This window comes from Rattus norvegicus, chromosome 10 (assembly GCF_036323735.1).
Source record: "Rattus norvegicus strain BN/NHsdMcwi chromosome 10, GRCr8, whole genome shotgun sequence".
In the NCBI taxonomy this organism is placed as follows: domain Eukaryota; kingdom Metazoa; phylum Chordata; class Mammalia; order Rodentia; family Muridae; genus Rattus; species Rattus norvegicus.
In genome coordinates, this window is record NC_086028.1 from 84,775,125 (window position 1) to 84,801,113 (window position 25,989).

Here is a 25,989-nt window from a genome sequence, read left to right on the forward strand (position 1 = left end):
TGACCAGGAGGGAGGAAGCTTCCTGGGAAATCACTGCTGTGATCTCTCCATGTCATATAGTCAATGCCTGTTTATGTCGTTTGTCATATAGTCAGAATGTCATCAGCAATAGGTTCTTGTTGCCAAGGGGAACCAAGAGCAATGGCAATAGTCTGTAGTTTTGGGAGGGGATCTCCAGGATACCCTTGACCAACAACTTGAGGGGTGATACATGCACACACACACATACACACACACACACACACACACGCATATGCACACACACATGCGTAAAAGCAGTAGGTTTCCATGTGGCCTTTCAAACACCCTTAGTGTTAGCCCTCTCTTCACCCTCTCCTCTGCTCTCCTCTCCCAGCCCTCCCCCATCTAAGCCTCCATCTCCATTACTCCTTTATACACAACCCACCTTTCATTTATCTTCAAATTGTTTTTTTAATTTAATCTTCTCTTCTCTTTTTTCTTCCTCTTCCACCTCCTCTTCATCCTCCCCTACCTTCCTCCCTTCTCTGTTGAGAGCCAGGCTGACCTAAAGGTTTCTCCGAGCCCCAATGGAAGCATGAAGGGAACATTCATTCTGTGTCCTTGCCCAGGAGCAGACGTGGCAAGGCCAGTCTGGGGCTGGAGCTAGGGCCTTGAAAGGGTTAAAGTTTCTGTCCCTGGAACTTGGCTATTCCCACTGAAGAGAGTGGAGTTACCAGTCCTCAGGCTGCTGTGTGTTTGGTCTATAATGTTGTTTCGGAAACCCCGTGTTCTTTTTGCGCACCGTTACTTCATTAGCCTCATACTGGCTTTGTCCCATTGTATGTTATTTTCTACTGACTCTAATTCCTCCCATGGGAATAGCACACAAGGTGCTGTACTCCTTAATAAGCTTGCTTCGCATAAGACATAGCAAACCTCCCAGTTCTAAACTTACCTGTTTCCTTGTCTTCTCATCCCCTGGTCCTCAGGGTTTGTCACTGAAGAATGAATGTCGGTCCTGGTCACTCCTCCTTTTCCCCTTCCTTATTCTTTTCCTTGGACAGGGTTTCATATATTAGGCCAGCCTAGAATTGGCTGCGGGTGCAGGCTGTCCTCACACTTAGGACTCTCTCACCTTGCTTTAATGAGTGTGGGGATTAAAGGTGTGCGCAACCAGACCCATGTTCCAGCCCCCTCCCAACTTCATCCCCCCCCACCAGTTGAATCAAATTTGTGCTTCTCATATGCATATGGGCTTGGAGATGATCTACTTAACAGGGGTCATATCTTCTCCTACTCCTGGAAGCCATCACCCGTCAGTAGTGCCTCAGCTAAGGTTGGGGGGTGGGGCTTGTGAACTCCTCCCTGTTTCATTCATGTTTGATGACTGGCTTGATATTGTGTTCATCTTGTGTGGGCAACTACAGCTGCTGTGAGTTCATGGGTGCAGTGGTCCTGCCTGTTTCAGTCTGGTCCTCTATGGCTTTTGGCTCTTAGAGTCTTTCTCCATCTTCTGAGATGGTCCCTGAACCTTGGATCCAGGGATGTGATATAGATGGTCCATATATGACTGAGCCCTGCAGGATGTTATTCTCTGTGCTTTGATGAGTTGTGAGTTTCTCTGTTAAGGGTTGTTCACTGCGTAGTGTCAGGCATGGTCTTGTGCACAGAGGCTGTCAGTAAGACCTCCTGCTTGAGTTCTAGGTTTGCTTAGTCATCACCGTGGGGTTGGAGGGGAAAGACACATGCATTCCAAAGTTGAAGGAGACCTCACCAGGCTCAGAAACTTTCCCTGATCATTCATCTAAGCATCAGAAGTGTGAATGAACCATAACGATCTATGGATACATTATCTTCTACACCCATAGAAGACCGAATAGGACGTTTACACAGTAAACTGGGGTTTGGGACCCAAGGTTAGGACTAGTGTCCTTTCTGTTGTTATTGAGGCAAATGGGACATCAGGGTGAAGCACAGTGTTATTACATCCTTGGCATAGTCATGTGGGGGTCAGCCGTGGAAACCAAAAAGAAGCAGATACTTAAAACTAATTCATTAGCAACAGAAGAGCTCTTTATGAAGTGGCCAAAGGTTCACAAAATAAAATCAGGAGCTACCGAGGTTGCCCCATTTCTAGGAAAGGCTTACCAAAGCACTGGGCTGGGTAGACAGATAGGAACTTCATGGGGACACGGGAAGAAAAGGATGAGAAACATTATGCTTTTCATCTCAGAGGCTGACCTGACTCTTCTCCCAAGAAAGGCCAGAAACATCGGAAATCCCATCGGAAATGCGGATGCAGCCCAAATGGCCTGAGACAAAGTACACAACAGATACACAACAAAGTACACAACTGACACTGTACACAACAGACACAATACACAACTGACACTGTACACAACAGACACAATACACAACTGACACTGTACACAACAGACACAATACACAATTGACATTGTCCAAAACTGACACTGTATACAACAGATACAGTATACAACAGACACAATACACAACTGACACTGTATACAACAGACACAATACACAACTGACACAGTACACAACTGACACAGTACATAAAAGACATACTACACAACTGACACTGTACACAACGGACATTGTGCACATCCTTCTCGAGAGACACCCGACAAGCTAAATCGTACTTCCTCATGACCAGCATGTGTATCACCCTGAGTTTCTAACACTCCTTTCTCGCTCTACAGCACAACAACACCTCCATCAATCTATCTTACAACCTGGTTTACTGAAGGAAATTAGTTTTAAGTTTAAACCTTCTCAGCCGCACCCTTCGAGCAATGTTAAAGAAGAGGGCTGATTCCTGTAACCCTTAGAGATATGACCTGAGAGGTACCAAAGTTCTATATATACCTTTGCTAAAGACACTTAAGCGTGACTTTCCGGGGAGAAGCCCACACTGATGCTTGGGTCTATCTCACCCCTGTCCCGGACACCTCTCTATCGACTGCCATGCTTTAGATCTAAGTGAAAAATGGCCTTTTAGTAAATCTCCAATTCTGCTTCACATTGTCTGTCCATGAAATTCTTTTCTCTGTCAAAGCCAAGGGTCCTAGTGCCTCCGTCTGCGTTGCCCACAACCGCGTGAGAAGAGGAAGAAGAAAAGGAAACTTGAGTCTAGTCGTTTGGCTCATAGGAGCAGGCATGGATGATTTTTCTTGAGCAGAGGGATTTCGCAGAGGCAGCGTCTTGTCTGGTGAACCATCTTGCTGGCCTCACGGGGCTTTGGAAGGCAGCCACTGCTCCATGGTGATATTGCTGATCTTAGAGGATTTTTCTTCCACGGAGTGCACTCGAAGTGAAAGGAGGTTGCCAAGCTGATCTAGCTCTTCAGCCACTGTTCTGGCAAACGTTTCTTCTGCTGAGTCTAAAATGAAGTTAGGGAAAGTTCAGTGGTCAGTCTTGACAGGGGAGAGGCACCTAGCCATGGCAGGTATGTATTTCAAGTGTTTCTTTTGTGAGTTTGAAGAAAATTGAGATACAATGCTATGTTTGGGGTCAGTTCTTAATAAGAGCCAGGCCTGATTGAATGTTCTCTCTCTCTCTCTCTCTCTCTCTCTCTCTCTCTCTCTCTCTCTCCTCCTCCTCCTCCTCCTCCTCTCCTCCCCCTCAAACTCCCTCTCCTCTCCCTCTCTAACCCCCTCTCTCTGTGTATTTGTGTGTGTGTCTGTCTGTCTGTCTGTGTGCAAAGGGTGTTTGAAAGCACAAATGAAGTATGTATTTTCAAGCTCCAGACCAGCGAGAGACTCTAGGCATCAGGTAAATGTAGGTCTGAAATAGTCAATGCCTTCTCCCTTTCTCCCTTCCTCCCTTCCTTCCTTCTATCCCTCCTTCCCCCACTGTTCCTTTCCCCCTTTCTCCCTGCCCCCTCTTCCTTTTAGAACTGGAGGTTGAACCCAGATACTCAAAAATATACTAGACCAGGATTCTTGTCTCTCACTTATATCTATCCCTGGTTTCGTTCTTTATTTTGAGAGAAGAGTTTCATTAAATCACTCAAACTGGTTTTCAACTCGCTTTGTGACCCAGACAAGTCCAGAATCTACAAACGTCCGGCTACAGTCTCCCAAGTACTCAGGATCATAGGCCTGAATCACCGGGCCAGAACTGTTGCCTTCTTTAAATACCAGCTTCTTTTATTTTAGTGACTTAAAATTTTAGCACTTTTTTAAATAAGCAGTAAAACTTAAAAACAATGCATTCTAAGCAGTAAAGATGCTCGAGGATTTGTCCTTCACAACAAATTAAATTTTATAATTTAAACACATCTGTTCTACAGGGATGTGAGATATAAATACTAAGAATCGTCAGGTGATTAGTATAGTGGTGCACATCTGTAATCCTCACGTGTGATAGGCCAAGGCAAAAAGACTGAGTTCCAGGCCAGTTTGAGCTACCTAGCAAAACTCTAGTTAAAAATCAATCAATCAATCAATCAGTCAGTCAAGTCACAGTGACCTCGCTGGTCCACTCACTAGATCTAAACTGAAAACAATTTTTTTAGTTAACACATAGGATGGTCGGTTAATAAAGCTGAGGGGGTTTAACAGGATCATTCAGGCTGGGTAACTGACGTTCCTGCTGTGGGAGTGTTAGGAACCAAGTCTAATCCCCGGGCGTGCACATACAAAAGCCAGGCACAGTAGGGCACACTTGCAATCCCAGCACTGGAGAAGCTGAGACAGGAGGATCCTTGGGCATTCACTGGCCAGCCAGCCTGGCCAGATTGACAAGTTCCAGACCTGCGAGAGATTGTCTCAAAAGAACAAAGTGGAGAGCATTTGAGAAAGGCACCCGAGGTTGATCTTTGCCCTACCCATCCATGCACAGCAGGCACACACGTGCTAGGATGCATACATGTGCACATGCACATGCACACACACACACACAATATTACACCAAGTAAAATCTCTTCCGTACCATTGACTTCGCTTGCAGGCTTGCGATCCTTTGGTTTGTAACCTGTGGATTCACTTTTTCTGTGAAGAAAGGGGTAGGTTATTATATTTTCCTTTCAATTGGAAGCAAATAAATGATTGTGAGTTGGAAATTACAGGGTTTCTTTTTTTAAAATTATTTTTAGTTTTGTTTATGTATGTGTGTGTGCATCCACATAGATGCAGTTGCCAGGCGAATCCAGAAGAGGGCATTAGTTCCCCTGGATCTGGAGTTACACTTGGTTGTGATTTATCTGACATGGGTGTTGGGAGTTGAACTGGTTTTTAACTGCTGAGCCATCTCTCTCCACCCCCAGAAATAATAATTTCAGAGTTCTACTTTCAGTAAGTTTTAAATTGTTTTATTTTAAAGGGATGTTAATAAGCTTTTGGTGACTTCGGCACAGTGAGAAGAGATTAATGGATGTTTATGGCTGGATATCGTCTCTTTTATCTAGCAACAAGGGCATCTGTCCCAAGCTTGTGTTCTGACTTTTTATTCAACGGTTCAATGCCTCCTCTAAGAGGTAGGTTGGGTGCTGTAGAGAAATAAAGACCTAAGAAACACAGTAGTTTATAGTGTTAGAAAGACAACACATTCACGTAAAGCATTATGCTTAACAGTGCCTAAAAGGTACTATATGTTAAGAGAAGAATGAATGGTCTCCAGATACCAAGGAGGGAGCCATCACTGCTGGCTTCTCTTAGAATAGTCTGCAAGGCAGCTGTGTCCACCACTATACTGCCAACGTCTACTGGGCTGCCCTGTCCAGCCTTGATATGAGGGTTTGTGCCTAGTTTTATTGTATCTTGTTATGCTGTATTTGGTGGATATCCCTGGGAAACAGAGGAGGAGTGGATCTATGAGAGAGGGGAGATGTGGAGGGTAGAGTGGGGACTGGGAGGAGTGGAAGGAGGGGGAACTGTAGTGGGATGTATTGAAGACAAAATACCACCACCACCACCACCACCACCACCACCACCACCACCACCACCACCACCACCACCACCACCAGCAGTCTGCTGAGGGCTCCCCCTGGCCTCAGAGACTGCAGAAGGCAGCTATTAACACATGGTATGAACATGGGCCAGTGTTTAGTAACTGATGGCCTGGTTTAGTGTCAGCCTCTCTCAAGATGTTTTGTCTGCATAGGGATATGCTGTGACTGAGAACAGAGTATGATTTTACTGTGTTTACAACTTTAGCAAAAAGGTAACTGTGGTCCAAAGAGGGTTAATTACATGTTCAAATTCACTTGGGACATGACTCACAACCGAGACTGCAATTCTGGGGCTTTTGGGATCTTGGCTAACAAACTCTGATAGTTTCTCTATAACATCTTCTCAGGAGATGGCTATGTTCACTGCTGTACCACCAATGCAGTGGGATTTTTTTAAAGAGTTATTTATTTATGTATATGAGCACTCTATTTGCATGTATGCCTGCTTCAGACAGAAGAGGATGTCAGATCCCATTACAGATGGTTGTGAGCCACCATGTGGTTGCTGGGAATTGAACTCAGGACCTCTGGATGAGCAGCCAGTGCTCTCAACCACTGAGCCATCTCTCCAGCCCCCAGTGAGATATTCTTAATCCTCATTCTGAGCTTGGACAGAGGGTATAGGTGGGGTAACCACCGAAGTGATAAAACAAGTTAGTTTTTAAGAAATGTATTTAAACATAAACATAAAAGAAAGCAAACTTTTCCTTGGACCAGATACTGGGATGACCAAGTATTTTGTTTTTAATTGTTCTTTATATAAATTATGCATGCAGATGTTTTCCATACTTAGATCTTTGATTTCTAGGATGTATGTGTGGCCCATGCCCATAATCCCAGTACTTAGGAGACTGAGATAGGAAAATCACAGAGTTAAGGGTTTAGACTACATAATGAGATACTGTCTCAGAAATTGTCATCACCATCACCACCACCACCACCACCACCATCACCACTACCATCATTACCACCACCATCATTACCACCATCATCATCACTATCACCACCACCATCATCATCACCATCACCACTACCATCATTACCACCATCATCATCACTATCACCACCACCATCATCATCACCATCACCACTACTATCATTACCACCACCATCACCACCATCATTATTACCAGCACCATCATCATCACCACCCTCACCACCACCTTCATCACCATCATCATCATTATTAGCAACAACACCACAACACTTAAGCCAAAAGAAACCTGAGTTTTGGATTTTAATTTCCTGTCTGTTTTAATTTCATTGTATGCAATAATGACATAGTTGAATATATATATATATTATATATGTATATATATGGTTTTTATGAAGTTATAGGATGTACCGTGTATGCTATGTATTGCAAGTTAAATTGAAGATATACTAAATATGCCGTAATCTACTGTAGCAAGCACATACTACATTACATAACATGTAACAAATGTATAATAACCACATAGAAACCCAGCTCCTGTGCAGTTAGTTGTGTCAGACATTGGTACTCACTGTTCCTCTCGGTCTAGTAGGTTGCAGTATGTATCAATTTCCTTCTCCAAACACGTTTTGATGCCGAGCAGCTGCTCGTGCTCCAGTTTCTGGCTCTCCGTCTCCGTTCTGGTCTGCTGCAGCTGCTCCTCCCGCAGCCCAATCTGCTCCTGGATCTGCTGGAGTTGCGCATAGTAATTCCCTTCGGTCTCGGCCAATGAACTTTCATAGGATTGTTTCTGAAGAAAAAGCAGAGTGAGGCTTGAATGAGGCAAGAGAGGGCGACATGTCCATGCTGAAACATTCTTGAGGTGGAAGGGGGTGTTAGCGCGAGGTGTGCCTATTCTCAGTTAAAAAATCAGAACGGGTGGGGTTCACCGAGAAAAGCATGTCAAGGTTTGGGAATGCCATGTCAGAAGTAGTGCGTATGGACAGAATTTCTGATATTTAATATAACATATGGTGGTTGTTTAATTATGTAGACTAATATTTAATGTTGTAAATATTCATCTTGTAGGGGCTGGAGAGACAGCTCCACAGTTAAGAACAGTTACTGCTCTAGCAGAGGACCTGGGCTCCCAGCAGCTTCCTGGTGCCTCTCCAGAGACTGTAATTCTAGCTCCAGGGGATTTAACGTCCATTTCTGAGCCTTACAGTCACCAGATGCATAAATGATGCACACATATACATGCAGACAAAACTCTTATAGACATGAGATATCATTTACTTACCTATGCAAATGCAATGTTAGGTGTTATGTGTGGTTTGGGTATGTCCACTCGAGGATTTATGTATGAGGGGCTCGGTCCCAATGTTGTGACATTAAGGTAAGTGGAGACCTTTAAGAGGTGGGGCTAGTGAGAGATTAAGTCACCCAGGGCTCCAGGAGTAAATCAATTTAGTTCTAGTCGGACACTAGTTAGCTCTCCAGAGAGGGCTATTTTAGAACAGTTGAGCGTGGGCACTCCCTGTGCTCTAGCTTCCGGTCTCACGATGCTCAGTTTTCTGCCACGATTCCACTTGCTATGATGTGGTGTAGCCAGAGAGGGCTCTTAGCACCTTTGGGGCCGCACTACTTGGGTGAGTAAATAAACCCCCTTTCTTTACAAAACATCCTGAGCGAGGTGTTTTGCTGCAGTAGCGCAAAGAGCGCAGACGCGCACGCCTTCAGTTCCGTTCTCACGTACCATAGCCGTGATGGATTGAAGTTCTATCTCCAGAGTCTGCAGATTGCGTTTCAGTTCCATCAGCTCGTTTCTGGCCGCCGTGATTGCTCCTGCGTCGTCTGAAATCTGTTGCTGCAGCGATGCACTCTGAAGAGGAATCGTCAGAAGGGTTAGTAGCCCGCTTGATTGTTTGCCAAACGAGCCCCTCTGGTGTCACCGGCCGCAGGCGTACCTTCTCTTTAAAACTGGCCTCTGCATCTTTCCGGTTCTGCTCAGCCAAATCTTCATATTCGGCCCTCATGTTGTTCAACATGGCGGTTAGATCTAGGCCTGGGGCCGCGTTCATCTCCACATTGATGTTCCCCCCTGATGCATTTTGCAGAACTCCCATTTCCTGGAAAAGGGTAAACATTAATACCCAGGGGGAGGTTTTTGATTGATATCCACATCCTGGATATGATGGCGAATGATTAGAGGGCTTGAGGAGGGAAATCGGTGTGCAAGGCTCTTCCTTACCTCCTCATGGTTCTTTTGGAGGTACGTCAGCTCCTCGCTCAGAGCCTCACGTTGTATTTCTAAGTCGGTTGTGGACAGCGTCAGCTCGTCCAACACTCTGCGAAGACCGTTGGTGTCCGCCTCAACACTCTGGTGCAGGGCCAGTTCATTTTCATACCTTAAAGGATGTGAAGGTGTTTTAGGGTTGGGATTACCAACAGGTACAACTTATAAAGGCACGTTGGGTACCAAGGGCATATTCTGGTTCTGCATGTATTTCTGAGGTTTCTTGCAATGTCAAATTATTAAAATAGTTTGAGATATCTATTAGCTTATAGGTACATCCCCCCCCCCCCCCCGTATGTGTTTGCATGGGCATGTGTATGTGGAGGTGAGAGATCAATATTGGTATCTTTCTCAATATCTCTCTCCCTTCTTTTCTGAGACAGGGTCTCTCGATGAAGCTGGAGCTCACCAGTTTGTCTAGACTTGCTAGCTAGCAAGCCTCTCCTGTCTCCCCTCACCCCTGGGTTTTTGTTACAGGGTCTCTCTGTGTATCCTTCTGGCTGTCCTGCAACTCAGTATGTAGAACAGGCTGGCCTTGAACTTACAGATACCTGCCTACCTCTGCCTCTGGAATGATAGGATTAAAGGCACAGACCACCACTGCCTGGCCCTGTCTCCATCTCACCAGCACTGGATTTACATGTGTGTTCGGGTCCCTTCTTTTTATGTGGATGCTGGGGGTCTGAACTTAGGTAGATCCTCATGTTCTTGTGACAAACCCTTTCGTGACATCCCAGGCCTTAGAAGTACATTATTTTAGAGGTGTCATTTCTTTACAGTTGATCTTTGCCATCTAATAGCATGTCAGAATAATATAGTGTCAGATTTATAAAAATTTATGATAGATCTTCTTTATAAGGATGTATTAATGTTTACTTCTTTCTTGATCTAGAATAGAATGGCTTCATTATACTAATTTAGTTTGGAGGGCTGGAGAGATGGCTCAGTGGTTAAGAGCACAGACTGCTTTTTTCAGAGGACCCACTTTTGGCTCCCAGCACCCACACGGTGGCTCACAACTGTCTGTAACTCCAGTTTTAGTGGACTCGATGCTTCCTTCTGGCCTCCAAAGGTACAAGGCACACAAGTCCTGCCCAGACACATATACAGGTAGAACACTCAAGTGCATAAACTAAAACACACACACACACACACACACACACACACACACACACACACACACACACAAATAGGTTTTTAAAAGCGAAAGATACATTCTCTAGTGCAGCTGTGGTCTTTCAGCCACTGTTAATGATAATCCGTCCACTTTCACCTACTTCATCTTGAAGTCATCTGCCGTGAGTCTGGCGTTGTCATTTTGAAGGACAAGGTTGGCATTGCAGGTGGTCATAGACAGGATCTGAATGGGACAAACGGACAAACGTCAAAGGACATTCATTCCAGCGTCAGTGGGAACCGGTCTCAGGCATTTGCATCTTGTTTGGATGGTCAAGGAAACTTGGTTTTGGGGTGTAACTCAGCGGTAGAGCTCTTGGCTTAGCGTATTAGAGGAGAGCAACCAACCAGCCACCAACACCGCCACCAACAAAAGCCCAGCCATTCTTTTATTCAGATAATAAAAAGGCCCACTGAAAACTTCCCTGTCATTCATCAAAAAGTTTGAGTTAAAGGTCAAAACAAAATAAGTCATGCACCATCCTTGTGGTGCTGGACATTGAACCTAGAAGCCATGCACACGCTGGGCAAGCACTCTGCTAACGAACTACACCCCTTGCTCCCATTTTAATTTTTTTCTTTTGAAACAGGATCTTATTAAATTACCAAGTCCGCCCTCAAACTTGTGATTCCCCCGTGCTCCAGCCTCTGGAGTGGCTGGGATTACAGGGCTGTATATACAATCAATTATGTTGATTCCGAAGCTATTTCTCATCCACTATTGATTCTACATTTTTTTTTTTTTGGTCAGGTGCCACCCTCAACTTTGGGAACAGAGAGTGAGCAAATTCCACATCCCATAAACTTGCTAAGTACATTTGAAATGAATTAATTAACTAATTAAGCATATTCATGGTACTGGAGATTGAACTCAGTCACAGGCATGCTGGGAAAAATTCTATTATATTCCTAGCCTTTTTTTTTTTTTTTTTTTTAAATTGAGATAGGGTCTCTAGGCTCCCGGGCCCTCTCGGCCTTGTGATCCTCCTGTCTCAGCCTCTGCAGTCGCTGGGATGTCTGATGTGAGCCACCACACCTCACGGCTGATTAGCTTTTAGTTAAGCCCGCCCCCATGCCTCTAGCCACAGTATGGGACTCTGCATTTCTTACTTGTCGTTTCAAATCCTCAATGACTGGGAAATACCGGCTGCAGTCATGGTCCAGTCTACGGCCCTTACCAGGCCTGCACTTCTCATACCAGTCTTCAATCTTCTTCTCCAGGTCCGTGTTGGCCTCCTCCAGGGAGCTCACATGGTTCAGGTACAATGCCAGACGGTCATTGAGGTTCTGCATGGCCACCTTCTCGTTCCCAGAGAAGAGTCCTGGCTCGTTGTTAATGAAGCCAACGCTATTTCCCCGACTCGACCCCTCATTGCCAAAGCTTCCTCCAGAAGAGATCCCCGCAAGGGTGCAAGAAAAACTGCTTTCTGCTCCCGGCCCAACACACACATTCCCGGCCACAAAGCCTGCCCCTCCCCTGGACAGCCTGACCGACCCAGCTCGAGAACAGACCCTGGATCCCCCTGAAAATCGAAAAGACATGGCGACAGCACAGCACGGCAGCCTTTCCCCAGAGAGGCACAAAGCCGAAGTTTATCCTCCATGGGCCGACAGCTCCACTGGCTTTTATAGGACTCAATCTTAGCCATGCCGATCTGTAATAAAACGTTATTCATATCCTAATTGCTGTTTCTCATAAGTGGGTGATTTTTAATAGTGTCCGGTAGGTGGCAAGGTGCCCGGAGGATATTTTTTTATATATGAAAAAGGTGCCAGAGACTGTGATCCTAATTCATAGTTTTACAGTGTTACTAACACTAAATCACAGCCCCAGAGATTACAGAGGGAAAAAAACCATTACTTGTGTTACCAAGGTGAGAATTTACATTCTTTTGACCCCTGGAAAAAGGGTGGAGAGACCCCATCCCACGCAACAAAGAATTCACGTTGGAAATAATTGCTCCCTGTGTAGAAATGCACTAGAATAGAATATCTCAATTGTCCCTATTTTACTGAGCTGTTCCCTTCTTATTGAGACAGAAACTCCTTATCTTTTGCCAATAAGAATTTCTGAACTGATCTATTTTTTCAGGTGCATGCATATTCACGTTAATGGGTGTTTGCATGTGCAGGTGCATGTGTGTGTACATGTACGTAAAGTGTAGAGGCTAGAGGACAACTTTAGGAGTGGTTCTGTCATCCATCCTGTTTCCTTTTTTTTAAAAAAAATATTTATTTACTTTATTTATAAGAGTACATTGTCACTGTCTTCAGACACACCAGAAGAGGGCATCAGATCTCATTACAGATGGTTGTGAGCCACCATGTGGTTGCTGGGAATTGAACTCAGGACCTCTGGAAGAGCAGACAGTTCTCTTAACCACTGAACCATCTTTCCAGCCCTCCTGTTCAGTTTTTGAGATGAGGTCTCATTGGTCTGGAGCTTGTGAGGTAGGCAAGGCTTGCTGGCCAGGAAGCCCCAGGATCAACATGTCTCTGCCTACCCAGTACTGGGATGGCAGATGCATGCCCAAGCTCTTGGCTTTTCCACTAGGCTCCTGGGGGAATCAAACTCATGTCCTCACACTTGCATGGTAAAGGCTTTACTGAGATGTCTCACCAGCCCCTGACACTTGTTTGTAGTACGTCAGAAGCGATTAACAGAAGTTCTGTGCGTATTAGCTTTGCTAAAGTTTATAAATATGTGGTTTTGGCGGGATTTGTATTGAGAGTTTCTTTCTTTTTTGTTGACCATTTGGAATGGGTCTCAGGTAGCTCAGGGTGGCTTTGAACTCCAGTTCTCCCCTCTCAGCTGTGGGAGTGCTGGTACCGCAGCTATATGCTGCTGTGTCTGGTAAGATGTTTTGATTTCCCTTTTTCCTTAAAAATTAATTTTGAGATACAGTCTCATTTTATAGCTCTGGCTGGCCTGGAACTTACCGTATAGACCAATCTGACGTTGAACTTGTCTGGTCCTCCTCATGCCTCCGCCTTCCCAAATGCCGAAATCACAGGCGTGCCCTACCCTGCCTTCTCCTGTCGTGGTTCTCTGGCTTTCATCTTTGTACGTAAAGCATTGTAACTTTAAGGTCTGAGCTTCGCATTGATTAGCGGGGAACAAAATATGTGGAGGAGAGGGCTGTTTCCATCGCGATCTAGGAAACCTGTGACCTGGTACCTAGGAGACTGGTTGCCATGGGGAAGGAGACTGGTTGCCATGGGGAAGCCGCCACTTTCTTCTTTTCCACAAAGCCCTAGGGAAGCCAGCCAGCCTCTTTGTGCGTCTCTTCCCTGGGAACAAACGAACATAATCACATCCCACAGTGTCAGGCGAAGGCTTCAAGGAGCAGCTCCAATAATGAATGGCTAGAAGACAGTCTGAAGGGCACAGACAAATGTTAATTATTTGTATTATTATAATAAGGTGGACACATCGGACAGGGACGGGTTGGACCCATCACCCATGGTGGGTACAAATTGATCGGTTGACTGATTACCAGTTTAGTTTCGAAGCATGAGTTCTCTCCCGGATGAAACTTTTTAATGTTGTAGGCATTGAAGTTTGAGAAGTATCGGGTGTTTGTCACTGCAAGACAAAAGCTATCCAAGTGGACAAGAATGCGTGAGCTAAACAAGCACACATATTTAAAAACAATTCATACAGAATCGTAATTGGGATCATAGCGTCATACCATAAGATTTAGACGTTATATCCAGAGAATTATTAGTGATTTTGCTTGTGACTGGCCGGATTTTTACAGTTTTTGCCAGTGTTTCCCATGAATGAGACAACCAAGACAGTGTGTTGGCAGAGAAATAGTTTATGAGACTTGAGTTTTTTTTTTTTTTAAGATAAGAGTTCTAACGAGACTGCAAAGTGTTATTAACACAGTCTGCTTAATCTTCAGGTAGCTTATAAATACTAATTAACTTATCTCTTGTGAACTAAGTCAAGCATATGTTATTAGAACTATTTTGCAGATGAGTAGGCTGTGGAAACACCACGGCCACGTAGATCACAGAGCTCGGTATCATGGCAGCATGGATGACCACGGACCCCCTGGAAACATGGTTGCTGCTTAGGAGTAGGATGAATCTCCTCCTTCTCGTCATCCCAGATTTCCCGCAAACCAATACTCTTTAAAGTTTAAATTTTTCATGTGTAGGAATGTTTCGTCTGCAGGTATGTCTGGGCACCATAGAGATCTGAAGAAGATGTTGGGCCCCTTGCCCTTGGAACTGGAGTTACAGATGGTTGTGAGCTGCCGGGTAGATGCTGGGAATTGAACCCAGGTCCTCTGCAAGACCAGCCAGTGCTCAATGGTCAAATGCTCAAATGGTTGAGCCATTTCTCCATCCCTCTAAACTAAAACTTTAAAAGGCTAAATCTGTTTTATTTATATATTATTATCATCATCATTATTATTATTATAATTATATTTCTGCTTTTCTGGAAACTTAAGATGACTAGAATGGATTCCCAGGTCACTTCTATCGGTGCCTTTGTTTCTTCAGATTGTGCGTTCACGGCTGGAAAGCAGTGTTCACACCTGCTGGTGTGTCAGCCGTCGTTTCTTGAGACTCTGCTAGTAAGTACTGAAGTGCCTTCCATGCATGAGGCTGGTATTTAAAGAAACTAAACTGAATTGAACTTGAACCTCCATGCTGCTTCGATGTCTCATTTCCAGATGAAGTTTTACTTGTCTGTCTTCCTCTAAGGACCTGACTGCGCATAAACTGTTTAGTTTCCAGTGTTCCATCAGTTAAAATGCAAATCCTAGGGACTGGTGAGATGCCTGAGTAGGGAAAGGCACTTGATGCCAAGCCCGAGGGTACAAGTTCAATTCCAGATGGCGGAAGGAGAGGACTTACATTCACAAGCCCAGCAAGTTGTCCTCTGACTTTCACACGTGCGCCATGGTGTGTCCCTACACCAACATCCACACTCACACCAAAGGAATAAGAAAAAGAAATCTAAAACTTTAAAGATGCATATTTTTCATTTCTGTTGACTATCCTAGAAGAACATTTTTATAAAAAAACTTTTTATGTACGTATGTTTGTATGTATTTAGTGTGTGTTTATGTGTGTGTTTGTGTGGTACGTGTGTGTTTATGTGTGTGCATGTGAGCATGTGTGCATGCACTGTAATATGCATGTAGAGATCACAGGATAACTTTCAGGTATCAGTTTTCTCCTTCCACCATGTGGACCCTGGGTATCTAACTCAGGTCATCAGACTTTGGCGACAAGCATCCTTACCTACTGAGCCACCCTGCCTGACCAGGAAAACACTTTTTTTGAACAGGGGTGGTTTGTTTTGTGACGAGATTCCTCCTGTTTCTTCTGAGAACCAGATTATGTTGTGTTAGCTCCTCCCCTAATGGCTTCTCTGGTTTGGGAAAGAGAAGACAATTAGAGCTAGCAACCCCTTTATCACTAGAAGGAGGGGGAGCCTCAGAGCTCTTGGTTCTCACCAGCATGGTGTCAGGTTGTGGCTAAGCATGGGTGGTGAGTCAGACTACCTGGATTCCAGCACCTCCGGTTATTAATTGTGTGACTCTGGGAAAATAGTCCACTGGTCTCTGACTCAGTTTCCTTATTCATGGTGATGACCACAGTATCCACCTTATAGGGCTATTGTGGGGACCAAGGACGTAGCCTAGTGCTTATCTGTTATCGCTGATTCTTCCTTAGAAGTTATAGTTTAAAAGGCACAAGTACACCCAGTACACCCACCTATTCTCTCTACTTGGTTCCAGTAGAAAGAGTTTGTTCCCTTCCTTTGGGTGACTTGATGATCAGACATCTCAACCACTGAAGAAATCTGAGCTAACTCTTTAGTCATTAAAAAGAAAAAATCTGTAAAGAGTTTTTTTTTTTGTTGTTCTTTTTTTCGGAGCTGGGGACCGAACCCAGGGCCTTGCGCTTCCTAGGTAAGCGCTCTACCACTGAGCTAAATCCCCAGCCCCCTGTAAAGAGTTTTTAAGAATGGTTTTAATTTTACAATGAAATTCAGAGAAAGGTACAAAAATATCCCACCTACTCCCCTCTCCCCACATCACGCCCAACTTATCAACAGCCCTCACTGGCCCGCAGTAACAGTCCTCTCTGGAGCAGAGCATTTGTTCACAAAGATACCTTGACATATCATACTCACCATGGATCATGTTAGTGTTCACTTTTGGTGAATTCTTTTGGCTGGACAATTACATACCGACCCCTGCCTGCCCTCATGGTAAGTAGCATATAGAGTACTTTCAATAGTCCCATGAATCCCTTTGCCCCTTCCCTACTGTTTATCCTCTTCTCTCAGTCCTTGGCAACCACTGACCTGTGTGTACTGTTTCCATGGTTTTGTGTTTTTCAGGATGTCAGAGAGCTGGACTCCTACATGATGCAGTCTTTCCAAATTAGCTTCTTTCACTTAGTAACACACATTCAAGTTTCCTGTCTTTTCCTGGCTTGATAGCCCTGGTTTGTTAGTACCCCCCCCCACCTCTGAATCTGCTGTCATTTATTCTTTTTTACCCACCCACTGAAGGGCATCTGGTTTGCTCCTGAATTTTGTTAATTAATTAATAATTTCACTATACACATCTTTGTACAGTTTTTTAAAAAGAGATTTATTTTCACTCATGTCTGAGTAGGTGTGAGTCTATGTCACACGTATGCCGATGCCCACAGAGGCCAGAAGAGGAGGTTGGATCTCTTGTGTTACAGACGCGTTGTGAGTCTGCTGACACGGGTGCTGGGAACATGACTCCAGTCCTCTGGAAGAGCAGCGAATGCTCTTCACCACTGAGCCATCTCTCTAGTTCCTCCTGCTCAGGGTTTTGTGTGGAGGTGTTTTCACCTCCTTTGGGTGGAGGAGCAAGGATCCGGTGGTTTCCAGACATTTGCTCAATCGGACAATCAGAGTGCGTTTAGTTTTGTAAGAACCTGCTGAACTGTCTTCTACAGTGGCTAAGTAGTTTTGACTATGGAGACATGCAGAAAGAGACTTTTTCCCCCTTCTGGTTTTGACGTAAGAGAATAGGATGTAAAAGCCAGTTACTCAAAAGTCAAGTGTTTTAACTTTTAGGTTCACCCGGGTATCTTGTGTTATCTTACTTATATTTTTGAAGCTAGGTCTCATGCAGTCCAGGATGGCTTCTCTGTGTAGCTAAAAATGTCCTTGGGCTTTTAGTCCTCCTCCATCTACGTCCAAGAGTGTAAGTACAGGTGTGTGCAACCCCACCCGGGTTTATGTGATGCTGGGATGGAAATGAGGGTTCCGTGCATGCTTGTCAAGCACTCTACAAACTAAATGACATCCACAGTCACTATTCTCCATTAATGAATTTTAATTTTTATTTATCTAGAGAATTTTATACAGGTAGATAATGAAATATAATCTTATTTTCCCCTTCCAATTATTCCTATATCCCCTACATGGTGGTCTGAATGAGAAATGTTCCTTATAACCCTGGGCTCAATTTGAATGCTTGGTCCCCAGTTGATGACAGTAGTTTGGGAAGGCTTGAGAAGCATGGCCTTGCTGGAGGAAGTTCATCTCTGGGGGTGGGATTTGAGAGCCTAAAGCTCATCACTTTTAGGTCACTCTCTCTTTGGGTTTGTGGTTCAGGATGTCAGTTCTAAGGATTCTGCTCCATGAGCTGGAGAGATGGCTCAGCAGTTAAGAGCAAGAACTGTTCTTCCAGATGCCCTGAATTCAATTCCCAACAACCCACATGGTAGCTCTGATGCCCTCGTGTCTGAAGACAGCTACAGTGTACTTACATAAATAAAATAAAAAATCTTAGAAATATAAAAAATTAAAAAACAAAAACAAATAACAAACAAAAAACCAGGATTCCACTCCAGCCTTCGTGCTTGCCTGCTACCTTTGCCCTGGCATTGTGATAGACTCTAACTGTCCAAGCCAAAACAGAGTCTTTCGTCTGTAGGTTGTCTCAATCATGGTATTACATCACTGTATGAGAAAAGTAACTGTTATACCCACAATATGACTCTCTCCCGATTTCATGTTTTTTCTTTCATCACCTTCTAAGTCTTTTTAATGCTGCCCAAATGTACATGGGTGTTGAACCATCCTCGAGAGCATGGAAATCTACCAATGGCCATAACTTCAACAAAGAGTTATTCTCCCTTCCCTAGTAACCATCCACTGCCAGTAGCTCCTTTGTAAGGGGTAGGCCCTGGTGAATCACCTCCTCCATCTCTGCTGGAATATAGCTGACTTGATCCTGTGTAGGTAGCTATGGCCACATATGCAACATAGAGCTGTGAGGTCAGGAAACAGTAGCTATGTGAAGTCTAGAAGACAGTATTTCACAGCGCTCCTCCCCATCCTCCAGTTCTCACCATCTTTCTCCTCCTCTTTCACCTCCACTCCCCTATCGGCCATCATGCCACTAGTTCCTTAGCTGGGGGGAGGGTGGGTGAGACTCCATGGCTCCCTTCACAATCAGTGCTGGAGATTTGAGTAGCTTAGTACTGCATGGGTCTTGTGCACAGAGCTCCCGAGCATAGCAGCCCTGTCATGTCCAGGAACCACAGTCTTCTGCTAACTCTGGCTTTTATACTTTCAGCTCCCTCTTATGTAACCCCTCTCTCTCTTCTCTTAAAAAAATCCCCTTTTCCTTTATGTTTAGGCTGTTTGTGACTTTTTAATTTCTTATTTTTACTTCCACTAGTCTGTTATACTCAAGATCTGTTTTTTTAAAAATGATTACTTATTTGTATTTTATGTGTATGTTTTGCTAGCATGTATGTATACAGAGTACTGTATGCACTGTATGTAGGCCAAGGAGGCCTGGAAGAGGACATTGGGTCCCTTGGAATTACAGGAATTCAAGAGTCAGCACATGAGTGCTGGGAACTGAACCAGTAGCTGATACTGAGCATCTCTCCAGTTCCAGAAACTGGGTTTTATTTTCAATTAGCTGTTTTTATTTTCAGTGCCCAGCACCCAGCCTATGTTTGCCCAGCATCTTGGAAGGATGGAAGACAAAATCTTATAGACATGTGCCAAACCACTCTGTATTCAACCAGTTGCCATATCAACTGAGTCTTGAACTCACATGTGACTACCACCAATATGAATTCAACCAGTTCCCAACTTGCAAAGATCAGTAGATTAAACAGAGAAAATTAAGGGGTAGAATTTAGTTTCTGTGGGACGGTATACTTAAGATGAAGTGACGGACCAGAACCAGGGAAGATAACTTGCAACAGGAAGGCGTTTATTGAAACCAGAGAGAAAGCCAAAGAATGTCACTAATCTAAAAGGAGCTCATCTTTGCTCCTGGGGAGAGGCAGAAACCTAAGAGGGCTCTATGTAGGAAAACCATTTAGATTTGGTTTTTGAAGTTAGAGCTCTCTGTTTTAGAGGTGGAGTTCAAGAAGGGATCCTCTGCTCGTTCTTGTTGTTGACTTTGGTGGATTTCTCTTCCAGGGTGTGGACTCGGGAGGACAGAACCTTGCCACGGGGATCTAATTCTTCGACGACAGTTTTAACAATGGCAGTTTTAGGTGAATCTAACACGACACAAACAAACTCTTAAAATTGTGCTAAATCCACAGGTAGAGAATAACTCATCACTTGAAAAGTAGATAATATGCTGGGTGTGGTGGCACACGCCTTTAACCACAGCACTCGGGAGGCAGAGGTAGGTGGAACTCTGAGTTTGAAGCCAGCCTGATTTACAAAGAGAGTTCCAGGACAGCTGGGGCTACATGGAGTAACCCTATCTTGAAAAACAAAACAAAAACCCGGACAACAAAAAAAGACAGAAAGCAAGGCCGACGGGGTGACTCAGTCTCTGTAAAGTATTTGCTTTGTAATGATGGGAACTTGAGCTCCAACCCTAGAAACTACATAAAACAAGTCACTTGTCATTGTAGAGCTGGAGGGGTAGAGACAGGGGCATCCCTGGGAGTCAGTAGTTAATCTCACCGACCTGGCAAGCGTTAGGACAGTCAGAGACCCAGTCTCAAACAAACATGGGGACTACCATGGCTAAGGAATACTATTAGAGGTTGCCCTCTGGTCTCCATAGACAGGTGCCCCTACACACACACACACACACACACACACACACACACACACACACACACACACACACACACACACAGGAGAGAGGGTTGGGCGGGGGAAGAAGAGGAAGAGGAGAAGGAGGAAAGAAGAAAAAGGAGGAGAGGAAGAAACCATGAACACCTCATAGAGCTTTCGCTTACCCTTTGTCTGATTTCCGGGTCCTCCTTGGCCTTTTGACTTAACACAAGAGCTGTAAAACACAAATACATTTGCATTAATTACATGCATGTTTTGCTAAGCCATAAACCAGCACCGACTTACAGAAGATGTTCGTTGACTGCTGAAGTAACACTGGGGAGGGAGGTTTTAGTCACATGTGATCTGGACCACAGAGACTTGGCTCAGAGTCAGGTGGTGTTTAGGAATCTTAAGGAGTATTCTGCAGGAAGGGCACTTACCCCTCGTCTCCTCCTATGAGGAGGCAGTAGGTCTCGATCTCCTTCTCCAGGTGGGCCTTGACGTTCAGCAGCTGCTCATATTCCAGCTTCTGGCCCTCGGTCTCCGTCCTCACCTGGTGCAGCTGCTCCTCCAGGGCGCTGATCTGAGCCTGGATCTGAGCCAGCTGCGTGCAGTAGTTGCCCTCGGTCTCCGTCAGGGAGCACTCCAGAGAGTGTTTCTGTAGTTTGGGAAGATGGTATTGCAGAGAACGTTACTGTATTGATTCAGAAAAAGCCAGGTCTCTTAGAAGAGAGTTATCCTCACACAAGGCAATCCATCACACTCAGAGCTGCGAGGACAGCTGTTGGTAAAGGGCTTGCCAGGCAGCATGTCCCTAACGCCTACATTAAAAAGTCTCTGTGTGTGTAATGCCAGTACTGGTGAAGTGATGGCAGAATTTCTCTGACTTGAGGATCAGCCTACGTAGCCTAATCTGTACGCCCCAGGTTCCACTTGAGAGACTGTCTCAAAGAACATGGTGGACAGTTCCAAAGATCAGCACCCGGGGCTGACCTCTGGACTCCTCAACATGCGCACCGCACACGTGGATACACACTGCACATATATACATAGGCAACCATGCCCACCTAAAAGATTCCACTTGTTCATTATTCACGGCAGACACCAGACTAGTCTGTGGTAGACACCCCCTACACTTTGCTCCCTCACTGTGAGTCACAGGAAGCCTTTGTCTCCTGCCGGTCTATAGTCAGTTGTATAAACAGTGTGTAGGTATTGTGATCCAAAGAAAAGCGAGGCCCCTTTAAACTTTAAACTGTCTAATTGCTTGGCTTGTAAAGTCAAATGAAGTCAAGTGAGTTTATACAGAACAAGAGGGAACACCTATTATAGTTTTACTTAAATGAGGACGACAGGGTTTTGGTTTTTTTTGTCTCTCTACATAGCCCTGGAGCTCTGGCTGTCCTGAACTCACTAAATAGATCCAGCTGGCCTCAAACTCACAGAGGTCCACCTGCCTTTACTTAATTAAACGAGTGCACCAATCACTATGCCTGGCTAGATAACAATATCTTACCTGTTTGAAGCCCTATATCATCTTCCTGTAATTTTACATACATTCGCATAGTGCACAGGCATTCTTTTGTGGGTAAATGCTCGAAGTTTCCTAGCCCCAGGCGGAAAGGTAGAGACTAAGTTTGGTAAATTGGATAGGAAGTCCCATTCTTTGTCCTCTGATGGTGCAACTCTGGGAATCTCCTCTCCTCTTTGAACCTGCTGCTTCTTTTGGTGTGAGTGGTGAAGTCTGCCTGTCTGTGCCCCAGGGGGTTTTGTGGACTAACCTGTGGGGGCACTGGCTGGGCAAACCCTTAATGGAAAAGGTGTTATTACTGTCATTAGGCAGATTTTGCTTTAGACTCAACCTTCACACCTCTACTTTGCTCCTTATTCATGCCACTTAAAAGGAACTTAAGTGCTCTTAATTAACTGACTGAGAGAAGACTGGGTGGGGAGTCCAGGGAAGATATTTATGCTGTGCAGAGATGAATGTGTTGATCTTTGGGTTTGGGAGAGAAGGCTCAAGGCAAAATTAGCTTTCTCCTAGAGCACGCTACAATAATTGTAGTTGCTGGTTTCCAGGGCTTGCTAACATGTAGGTGTAGTTTTCAAGCAGATGCCAATAGAGTAATCAGTGGATAAAATCCCAAGTGAGGATGAAAATTCTTTTGAGTTTTTCTCAGCTTCCAAAGCAAATCCGCCTCGACCTCCCTACTTACCATGGCTAAGAGGGACTGCAGCTCTATCTCCAGGGTTTGGAGAGTCCGTTTCATCTCAGTGAGTTCGTTCCTGGCTGAGGTGGTGGCTCCAGCATCGTCTGAAATCTGCTGCTGCAGGGAAGCGCTCTGCAAAGTCAGGAGCTGGTGTCAGGAGGGTGCGGGCAGCGCGGCATCCGCATCCATGCTTGGTGTGGGGTGCGTGCCAGCGAGCCTGGCTTTACCTTCTCTTGGAACCAGGCCTCGGCGTCCCTGCGGTTCTGCTCAGCCAGGGCCTCGTACTCGGCTCGCATGTTGTTCAGCAAGACGGTGAGGTCCACGCCGGGGGCTGCGTTCATCTCCACATTCACGTTACCTCCGGCCGCGCACTGCAGAGCCTGCATTTCCTGAAACAGATTCATTCAACGACATTAGGTTCGCTTTGTTAAGGAAGCCAAGTGGACAGGATCTGTAAGGCTCAAAGCCTCATAGATTTCTTTTTCTCTTTTGCGAGGTCTGTTTCTTTTTCTGTTTTGAGACAGCCTTATTCTGGAGCTCAGGCTGCCCCTAGAACTCTCCTCCTTGCTCCCTGAGATCTAGGATTGTAGCTGTAAGATATTACCCCCGGCTTGGTTGTTTCATTTGACAGGGAATAATAGAAATATTTCAAAGGTGTAAGGAGGAATTAAAAACTGTCTTGATGACTTCAGAATGATACACTATTTATCAAAACGTAATTAGCTTTTGATTCCCGGAAGGAGGCAGGCTGTGAAGACTGGGAAGGTTGGGTACCTACCTCCTCATGGTTCTTCTTGAGATAAGCCAGCTCCTCACTGAGTGTTTCCAGCTGGACCTCAAGGTCGGTTCTGCACAGGGTCAGCTCATCCAGGACCCTCCGCAAGCCATTGATGTCCGCATCGACGCTCTGGTGGAGCGCCAGTTCGTTCTCGTACCTTAGAGATGTGTTTGAAAGGCTCATTCTCTCCTACCAGATTTGAGTCATCCCACTTTACAGATCACCCTAGAAGTCGACCTAATACATCTGGTTTCAGCATGACTACCCAGGACAGAACAGACACCCTTCTGTGAAATAAGTTAATGGGAATATTCAAGGTTCTCTTTCCTGTGAGCTTGACATTCTTTTGTATAAGCTCCGAGTTTTCTCAGTTAATGAGGTCTCCTCCATATGGATTTGGTTTAAAATGGATAAACGGACAAAAGCAGAGCAGAGAAGAACCCCCAATGGCCCAAGGAAAAGAGGGAGGTGCCAGGGTAGCTTTTGGTCTGTTTTAATTTGGCTCGACTCACTTCATTCTGAAGTCGTCCGCCGTCAGTCTCGCGTTGTCATTTTGCAGGACGATGTTGGCGTTTTGTGCAGTTGCAGAGATTATCTGATGAATGGAGGGGTAGGTAAGAGGGAGGACATTGGTAAACATTCAAATTTCCCTGCAATTAAGTTACACACGAGATCACACTAATACTTCTCGCACCCGGGACCGATGATGAGAGTTTTGGAAATGGGGACTAAATGACTAAATCTAGTCAGTTTTAGTTTATATTTTAATTCCTACTTCATCACTTTAAAAAGCCCCCCTGTAAGCTTATAAATATCTAGTTGGAGACATTGGGCAGTTCTTGATATTTCTGTGTTACTAAAAAATGTACAGGCTTGTCTGGTTCCCAATGATGGGTGGGTCGTGCTCAAAGGTTATAATTGTAATATGAATTCTTATTGCTTTAAAAATTCACTTTTCCATGTGTATCAGCGTCTTTCCTCAGTGTATGTTTGTGCACTATGTGTGTGCCCGGTGACCCCAGAGGCTGGGAGAAGACGTTGGATACCATGGAACTGGAGTTACAGATTTGTGAGCCATCATGTAGATGGTGGGAATTAAACCCCGCAGGGTTCTTAACTACTGAGCCACCTCTCCAGCCCAGAAATGATTTTGAATCTTGATAATGAAGTTCCTGAAGCTGGGCTCCATGTCCTGCTGTGACTTCTATGTCATTGAACTTCTTACCTGGGTCCTGAGGTCATCAATGATGGGGAAGTATCTACTGTAGTCATGATCAAGACCGCGGCACGACCCAGGTCCAAATTTTTCATACCAGTCCTTGATCTTCTGCTCCAGGTCAGCGTTGGCCTCCTCTAGTGCTTGTACATTCTCCAGGTAGGAAGCCAGGCGGTCATTGAGGTTCTGCATGGTTACCTTCTCATTGCCGGAAAGGAGGCCATGCTCATTCACAGTGAAGGCCCCACAGGAAGCACCGCCCATGCCGAGACCCCCTGCCAATGAGCTGCCCCCAAAGGCGCAGGAGAAGCCACTTCCGATGCCTGGCACTCCGCAGGTATTTCCAGCCCCCAAGGCTGCTCCCGGGCTGGAGAGCCTCACAGAGCCCAGGCGTCTGGATGCGGAGGAAAAACGAACAGACATGGTGATCACTCTGCAGTGCTGCCCCAATGGTGAATGTCCTACTGGGTGAAGACTGCTTTATATATGCATCGTTAGGGTGTCTCTAGATGAACTCTGTCTCGCCTAGCAAAATGGTGTTTGCCAGCTCATTGAGAATTATCTGTAAGTGGGTGACATTTTCCCCTAATGAATGTCTTTACTCTGCTGTGTCCACTTCCGTAGGTGGATAGTTACCTTGATGTTTGTTAACCCCTGGGAGCGAGCAGGGTGGAGTATTATCAAGGTTATTATAGGGATGCCTTTCAATTTAGTGTGAGCAACCCTTCTTCCTGCCTTCTGGGCCTCAGCAGTATAAAATTCCTTTAAAGAATTCAAAAGAAGCGGGGTAGATACAGTTCTTTTTCCTTTGACTAACATCTGTAGTTCTCTGGCAAGCCAAACATTGCCAGCGTCGTTCTCTATCAGACGCATTGAAAATAATTTCAATACCATGAGCCCTAGTTTCCAGACGGAAAAAAAGTGGAGTTCAAAATGGAAAAAAAAATCGATTGATTAATCAATCAATCAATCAATCAAAAGATCAAACAAATACAGGTTTCTGTTTTTGGAAACAGAAAGTTTCCCCTGATCTTTATCCTTCTTGAATTCCCATTTATTCTGCGCAGGTTTTTACAGTGGTATCGCTAGGCAGGCCACACAGGGGGATTGGTTAGCCTTTGAAGCCCTCAGTGTCTTTAGCTGTAAATGAAGGATTGAGGTTACTAGTATTTTCATATATCTTCTTTTTCTTAGGCTACTTCTGCGCCAGTCTCTTCCACGTCTTACCTCTAACTTCTTCCTAAACTTTGGTTCAATTATCTTAGAGATTTCAGGTTTACCACACCTCCCATCCAGCCCTTCCTTCCCCCTCCCCGTCCCCCCTCCTTCCCCCTCCTCTTCTCTTCCCTTCTTCCATTTGACAGGGTCTCACTATGTTGCCCAGGCTGGCCTCAAACTTGTGGTT

At 45.0% G+C, this 25,989-nt stretch overlaps 2 protein-coding genes across 5 annotated transcripts; both read right to left on the reverse strand.

Moving 5' to 3' along the window:
* Positions 1 to 2,012: 2,012 nt before the first annotated feature.
* On the reverse strand, positions 2,013 to 16,632 carry Krt26 (keratin 26). 4 transcript variants are annotated; one of them, XM_039086530.2, is made up of 8 exons: positions 16,481 to 16,632; positions 10,422 to 10,504; positions 9,100 to 9,256; positions 8,816 to 8,977; positions 8,605 to 8,730; positions 7,439 to 7,656; positions 4,915 to 4,973; positions 2,013 to 3,361 (listed from the first exon to the last, which is right to left on the reverse strand). In XM_039086530.2, exons 1-8 carry the CDS (start codon positions 16,481 to 16,483, stop codon positions 3,210 to 3,212), a joined length of 960 nt encoding a protein of 319 aa, XP_038942458.1. In that variant the 5' UTR covers positions 16,484 to 16,632; the 3' UTR covers positions 2,013 to 3,209. The 4 variants fall into 4 exon arrangements, with proteins under 4 accessions (XP_038942458.1, XP_063125637.1, XP_063125638.1 ...); XM_063269567.1 differs by lacking the exon at positions 16,481 to 16,632 and adding an exon at positions 13,261 to 13,509; NM_001008823.2 differs by lacking the exon at positions 16,481 to 16,632 and adding an exon at positions 11,431 to 11,877 and having other exon boundaries at positions 2,773 to 3,361.
* A 3,091-nt stretch (positions 16,633 to 19,723) lies between these two features.
* Positions 19,724 to 25,007, reverse strand: Krt27 (keratin 27). The gene is made up of 8 exons (NM_001008824.1): positions 24,594 to 25,007; positions 23,881 to 23,963; positions 23,369 to 23,525; positions 22,818 to 22,979; positions 22,597 to 22,722; positions 20,821 to 21,038; positions 20,563 to 20,612; positions 19,724 to 19,863 (listed from the first exon to the last, which is right to left on the reverse strand). Exons 1-8 carry the CDS (start codon positions 25,005 to 25,007, stop codon positions 19,724 to 19,726), a joined length of 1,350 nt encoding a protein of 449 aa, NP_001008824.1.
* Between the last annotated feature and the right edge of the window lie 982 nt (positions 25,008 to 25,989).

Coding starts and splice junctions, on each gene's coding strand:
- Krt26 (NM_001008823.2), bottom strand. CDS start 11,862: ATGTCTTTTCGATTTTCAGGGGGATCCAGGGTCTGTTCTCGAGCTGGG. Junction 9,257..10,421: donor GCAGATGACTTCAAGATGAA/GTAGGTGAAAGT, acceptor ACATCCTTTAAG/GTATGAAAATGAACTGGCCC. Junction 8,731..8,815: donor AGGCCAGTTTTAAAGAGAAG/GTACGCCTGCGG, acceptor ATTCCTCTTCAG/AGTGCATCGCTGCAGCAACA.
- Krt27 (NM_001008824.1), bottom strand. CDS start 25,007: ATGTCTGTTCGTTTTTCCTCCGCATCCAGACGCCTGGGCTCTGTGAGG. Junction 22,723..22,817: donor AGGCCTGGTTCCAAGAGAAG/GTAAAGCCAGGC, acceptor CTGACTTTGCAG/AGCGCTTCCCTGCAGCAGCA. Junction 19,864..20,562: donor ACCCGGAAATCAGACAAAGG/GTAAGCGAAAGC, acceptor GTGTCGTGTTAG/ATTCACCTAAAACTGCCATT.